The following is a 6,835-nucleotide window of genomic DNA, read 5'->3' on the forward strand; positions in this document are numbered from 1 at the left end:
ATGCTTGTGGGTAGACAACATTTTTTCGCTAAGAGGCCCGCGCGATCGTAGTGAGCCACTGCCTGAGCGGCGCAGTGGCGGCGCGGTGAAGTAGGTACGTTTTGAAAAGGGACAGACGGACAGACCGCGTGCGGGACGACGCGCAATATATATATAGATGTATTATTATTATTATTATTATTATTATGAGAAACACAGCAAAATACCTGCCGAAATTAAATATATTATGGAGAAAAACAGACAAACATGAGCTGTCTATGAATGTAGTCTCTCGATTTCTTTCCCACCCAGCCAGTATAGAATTTCATAACGAAGAAAATCTTTTGTTTCTAAAATTGAGGAAAAATGAAACAAAACAACATTTTGGCCAGTTGTGATGTCGCGGTCCAGCTAATTCTACGACATCAGAACTGCATTGTAAACAAAGGACATTGCCCGTAGCCACACGCCCCATCTAGGCTGCGTCGTATTTAAAAAAACCCGAAACAAAACAAAGCACAAGTGAGCTATTTGCATGTGAAGAAACTCACCGACAAAGCACAAGTGCCTCTCAAAACTGAAATCATTTTTTTGGAGTGACCAGCAATGACCTCTTACCTTGTCTGAAAGCGGTGACGGTGGCATTCCCTTTGCTCGCGTCGATCAGGTAGCCATGCTGCGGCGGGGCGGTGATACGAAAGAGCACGGAACCCTGCTCGCTGTCTCGGTCTTCGGCTTTCAGGAATTTGCTGGTGATCACAAAGCCCAGGCGCCCGCCGTCTAGAACCCGCAACGTCGGCGCGCCCCTGTTGACCACGATCTGGGGCACGCCGTTGTCCAACGGGAGGATGCTAATCTTCATGACCTGGGGCTTTCGGGTCTCGAAGACGGTATCGGGGAAGACGTAGAAGTCGGCGTGTGTGCCGTCCGTGACCGTGAAGGAGAAACTGTCCTCGGCGCTCTCGGTTCCATCGTGCTTGTAGCTGATCATGTTCTCGTTCAGGTCCTGCTTGGTGAAGGAGGTGACGGGCCGGGTGGTGTTGAAGAGCAGGCGCCCGTGAACGGGGATCTGGGTGACCGTGAACTTCAGGAGTCGGTCCGCGGTGTCTCTGTCCTCCACCGTCAACTCGAAGGGTGTGACGAGCTTGTTCTCGCCCTCCGTCACCGTCATGCCGTGCACCGTCACCACCGGCTTTTTGTTGTCCACGTCCGCGATGGATATACGGAAGGTGCGGAAGACGGGGTTGTAGCCGTCGGTCACTTCAAACTCGAAGCTGTCCATTTTCACCTCGTCGTCGGCCGTGTGGGTGTAGAAGATTTTGTTGCCTGCCAGCTGAAGCTGCGTGAAGGACGAGATGGGCATTCCGGGCGTGTCCGTGCACTCCAGGTGGCCTCGCACCGGAGCGCGGGTGATTGTGAAAACTAAGTGCTCATCCGGGCTGTTGTGGTCGCTGGTGCTAAGCAGGTCTGTTGTCAGAGTGACCCGGCCGCCTTCTTTCAGGGACACGCCTTTACTGACCACGTAAGGGAAGACCATGTCGATGCCGCCCACCGTCACATAAAAGTATCGGTCAATTAAAGGGTTGAAGCCATCCGTCACGTCAAATTTGATGAGGTCGCGGACACCCTCCTGGCCGTTGTGCACGTAAATGATTAAACCCTGGTCCAAATCGGCCTGGGTGAAATTCATCCCGGCGGTGATGTTTCGCAGCACGCCGCTCGCCGTCGTTTTCTGCAAGTAACCCTGGCCGGGCGCGTGGCGAACGACGTACGTCAGAGCGCTGTCCTCCGAGTCCAGATCGGTGGCCCTTAAAATGTTGCCGTTGATGACTTTTACCTCGCCCACTTCAACATCGAGACCGTCGTTGATCGCCATCCTGGGCGTCTCGTCGTCCACGGGGATGATCATGACGATCACGGTTTTCTGCACGCCGAACTTGCCGTCGGTGAGGAGCACGTCAAAGCTGTCCTGCGTGGTCTCCGTATCGTCGTGCTCATAAACGATGCTGGAGGCCTCCCGGATCTGCTCCAAGGTGAAGTTGGACACGGGCACGGTGCCGGTGGTCAGTTGATTGAGAACAAATCCGTGCGCGGGGGGTCTGGTGATGACGAACGTGAGTTGGTCAGAAGGGACGTCGGCATCGGCGGCGTTCAGGATGGGGGTATCGATCACGATGTTCATGCCCTCCATGACGACAAACTCCCTCATGTAAATCTCGGGCTTCTCATCATTCGCCGGGATGATGTAAATGGGAAAAAAGTGCTTCTCCGAGAAATTGATTCCGTCGGAGCATCTGAACGTGAACCTGTCCTCGACTGGCTCCGCTCCTCTGTGGATGCTTTGAACGTAGTAAATGTGATGGCGCTGAATGTCCTTGATGGTGAAAGCGCTGACAGCCACGCCGGACCTGGATTTCTCCGAGCCGGGGGCCGGGGAGATATTCTCGACGTAGCCCGAAGTCGGCTGCACGATGATGGTGCACAGAAGGTCCTCGACGAGCGTGTCCACATCATCCGCGCTGATATGATGAGTCTGAATGGCATTCTTCTCACCCTCCAGGACGGAAAACAGCTTGCCCACAAAGACCTCCGGGGCCTGGCTGTCTAGGGGCAGAATCGTCACGCGCACTCGGACTCCGGTAATCTTATTGCCTCCTACCGTCCAATCGTCAGACATGTCCGTCAGAGTTAAGGTGAAAATATCTTCTCTCGTGGTGAAACCCAGTTCGCCGCTGGTGTGGGCGTAGATCACGTGGCCGTTGATGATATCGGCCTGGGTGAACATGGCCGAAGGGACCCCTCGGACCAAAATTTCGCCGAGCGATGGCGGATCCTCCACGATAAAGGTCAAACGTAGGTCGTCCGTGTCCTCGTCTCTACCCTGAATGACATGACTGGTAATTTCCGTCGCCCCGTTCTCCAGGACATCGATCGAGGAGCCGATGGTGCCTGCGGGGAGGCTGATAGACGGGGTCTCATCGTCAATCGGTTTGACGTTAATCTTGACGTTGATCGGGACCACGTGGACCCCGTCGCTGACGTCTATTTGGACCGAGTCCGAGGTCGATTCGTCCCCGTTGTGAACGTAAGAAACTCGACCGTTGTCAATGTCCTCCAGGTTAAATGCATCTCCTCTCATCATGTCCGCGAGCAAGAACCGGACGTGCCCGTGCAGAGGCGGCTGAGAAACAGTAAAAGAGATCCGTTTGCTGTCAGTGTCTGAATCCGAGGTATACAGCTCGGCGCTCGTTATGGTATGCGCGCCCCGCTCCGGCACTGTAAATCCAGAGTTGGTGATCAGCGGCGGCTTGTTGTCCACAGGCTTTAGGAAGATCGTGAAAACACCGTTGGCGCCGTTCCCCGAAATATCCTCCACCGTGTATCGGAACTGCAAAACGTGCGTGGTGATTCCCAGCTCCAGATCGGGCGGTCTGTAAGCTATTTTGTGATGGTTGATTTGAGCCTGCGTGAAAGTCGTGACTTCAACCTCGGGGTTTTCGGTCAGAACCAGAGCTCCCAATACCACGGGGCTGTTCTCGTCAGTGTCCGTCGGCGGTCGGACCACGGCGTACTTGAGGTCGCGATCCTCCGAGTCGAGATCGGTGTAGCGTAGAAACTTCTTCCGCAAGTGCGTGAGCTGATACTCGTGCACGGTCATTTGCAGCGTGGCTTCCGGGTGCAGCTCAGGCGGGAGGTCGTCCACAGGGAGGATTTTGATCACGAACGAGCTCTCCTCCGAGCGGTTGGGGGGCTCGTTGTCATCTTGAACGCGGAACTTGAACTGATCCATGAGCGTGCGGGTGCTGTGGGGCCCGACGTGCTTGTAAAAGACTTTGCCGTCGGTCACGTCCTGCTGCAGCCATTCGGTCACCGCCTTCTCGTACATTTCCTCCTCCTCGTTGAACTTCCACGTCGACGGGTCCTCCGGGGCCTCGGCCTGGCGTAGCAGCACCTGCCCGATGGCGGAAAAGGGCGGCTGGATTGAGAATTTGATGGTGGAGTCCTCCGAGTCGATGTCGGCCGCGCTGAGCATGAGGGAGGAAACGGGCACCATTTGGTTTTTGAAGAGGACCAAACCGGTGTTGGCGTTGATTATCGGCGGCTCGTCGTCGGTGGGCACGACGGTGATGGGAAACAGAAACTCCACCTCGTGCGAGCCGTCCGTCATTCGAAAAACGATGTTATCGCTGTAAGTGTCGCTGCCGTCGTGCTGATAAATGACTCGGCCGGCGTTGAGGTCGGCCGGCGTGAAAAATTTCCCACCGGCCCCCGAGACGCTCAAGTGCCCGTGTTTCAGGCCTTCGATCACAGAGATTTTGACCTTGTCCAGGTTGTCTTCGTCACTGATCTCCAGATTTTGTGAGCTGGACAGCGGCCTGGACTGTCCCTCGTACAGCAACTGACCGGTGTTCTTGGTCACCACCGGGGCCAACGTGTTCATGGGCTTCACCACGATCATGAAAGCAAAAGGATCCGACACAGCTCCCTCCGTGTCCACCACCTCGAATTCCAGCTGGAAAATCCGCTCGCCGTCTGAATCCACCGCGGGGGGCTTGTAGGCGATTTTGAAGTCTTTGAGGTCACCCTGATAAAAGGACATTATGGGTAAATTCCTGTCGTCCGTGCTGACGATGTAGCCCTCCTCGTAGGACAGTGGCGACGTGATGTTGAAAATCAACTCATCGGGGTCCGACTCGGCATCCTCGGCGGCCAGCATGTCGCCGGTGAGTGCCGTCATAACGAACTGGTCCACTTCCATCATCATCATGGCCAGGAAGCTGGGCTTGGGCGGTGTGTTCTCCTCGCCCTCTTTAATCCTCACTAAGATTTGGAAGAACTCCTGCTTGAGAAGGTTTCCCTCCTTGTCATGAAGCTCCACCACCATGGGGATGTAATCTCTGCTCGGCGACTTCAAAGGAAACGTGTGCCGGTAGCGGAGGTTCATCTCGATGAATTCCTCGCAGTCGGTCATTCCCGTGGCCAGGTTGCTCTCGTCGACCAAGACTCCATACCGGGGCAACGCGCCTTCTCTGGTCAGGGGGGTGATCCTGCACCGCTGTGCCAGCCTGTCAAATGTAAATTCCAAAACGCGCCTGTCGATGGGGTTGCTGGAGCCCAGCACCTTCTCCACTGCGAGCGGCATGTTTTTGGTGAGCACCTCCAGCTGCGTGAAGACCACCTCCACCTCCATCATGAAAGGGATCACAACGGTGTCGGTCTGCGTGTCGTACCTGAGCTGCAATCTCACCCGGTCCCTGGCTGGACTCCGCGAGCCAAAGTGGGAATACTTGACATCGTTGGGGCCAAATTCACACGGGAACTTTTTAGGGGTTAAGGTCCCGGGTCTCTGGGACAGAGGGTCATTGTCCAGCACGGTGATGCTGCACCTGTCACCGGGCTGAACTTGAACCACCAGGTCATTGATGGGGTCCACAAAGGCTGACCTCCCGAAAGGCACGCGGATGCCGTTGTTGGCCACCAGCACGGTGTCCTCGGACAGCTCGGACCTCAGCGCGTAGGACAGCCCTCGGTCGTTCCCAAACTGCGCCTCGCTCGTTGCGGTGAGGACGAGCGCCAGCGTGAGAAAAGCGGCGCCGGAAGCGTGCGCGCGCGGAGGAGGCACTGCACCCATTTGGAGCTGCACAGAGGAGACGCGGTTTAACTTTGCGCACACACACACACGGGGACTCACTCACACACGAGCACGCACGCAACTAAAGTTGAAGAGTCACACGGCGTCACGCAGCCCCCACCACCAAGGTGCACCATTCTCCCGCAGCGTCTGTACACTGGCGAGCCAAACTTCATGCTCGCTGCTCTTGGAAGGAGTAAAGCGCGGCCGCGCCCCCCTCGCATCCTATTGGCCGCCGTCACGGGGGCAATCTGATTGCACGGAGAGGTGATGAAGACTCATCGCGTCAATTCTGTCCCATCCGGCATCTTTCCACTTGGGTCTGTGTGGAGAAATCCCCTCACAAGCAACGTATTTGCGTTGAAAGACGAGGGCTGAAGAAAAGGTCTGCAAGTGGAAAGCTTTGTCTCCCTCTTTCGGCGAGAGCCGCTCATGACACCTTTTAACGAACGCGTATTCTTGACCTTTCTCGCCTTGTTCTCCAATGTGCAAAAAGAAATGGATAGAACAAAATAAGTCGATGGGGTGAAATGACCCCCCCCCCCTTTTTAAGTACACAATCAAATACAAGATGCACCGATATGGATAGCGACACATATTGATGATTGTGGGTGACGTTTGCGTCCCATCAAACTCCGGTTTATTGATCATGCGTTTCAGGCTAAGTGCGCATAGGCAAAAAATACAATACACATCGAAAAATGTCAGGATGTAGTGACTATATCTGCCGCTCAAAGAGTAAAAATGTACACGCTCGGGGAAGTATTCATTTAACGATGATATGTTTCTGGTGCAATTTCACCTGCATGACACTAAATATGCAATTATGTCTATTTCTTAACAGGGCTTATAAAATACACAAATGGATCTGGTATCAACCAGCCCGCGTTATCATTTGAAGTGAACTTCTTCATAACTCCCAATATAATTTCTAGACCTTTTTAGGACCTAAAATGAAGTGAAAACTGCCTGGTAAAGAAAGAAGTGCTTTGAGTTTTTAGTGAGGCTTTTTCCTCTCATCACGCCAGGCCCCAAGATGTCAGCCACTTCTTTCAGCGACCCCCCACGCGCCCGCCCATCCGTCAGAGGAACATTCTCCGGACGCGCAACAAGCCCGGTCATGATCCGCCACATCAGTCTGCGGCGGCGATGATGAAAAGAGAGCGGACACCCACGCCGAGCAGCAGAGCAGCGGGGCAGGTCAAAGTGAGCCGTAAAAAAATA

General features: G+C 54.6%; 1 protein-coding gene across 1 annotated transcript in view; it reads right to left on the reverse strand.

Annotated features, from left to right (window-relative positions):
* frem2b (FRAS1 related extracellular matrix 2b) overlaps positions 1 to 5,920 on the reverse strand; it is an 81,132-nt gene extending 75,212 nt beyond the window's left edge. Inside the window, exon 1 of the mRNA XM_052078321.1 lies at positions 598 to 5,920. Within this exon, the coding sequence (XP_051934281.1) occupies positions 598 to 5,611 (5,014 nt within the window). The 5' untranslated portion in view covers positions 5,612 to 5,920. The remainder of the gene's footprint in view (positions 1 to 597) is intronic.
* Between the last annotated feature and the right edge of the window lie 915 nt (positions 5,921 to 6,835).

The sequence above is a fragment of the Hippocampus zosterae genome, chromosome 10 (genome assembly GCF_025434085.1).
Source record: "Hippocampus zosterae strain Florida chromosome 10, ASM2543408v3, whole genome shotgun sequence".
Taxonomy (NCBI): Eukaryota; Metazoa; Chordata; class Actinopteri; order Syngnathiformes; family Syngnathidae; genus Hippocampus; species Hippocampus zosterae.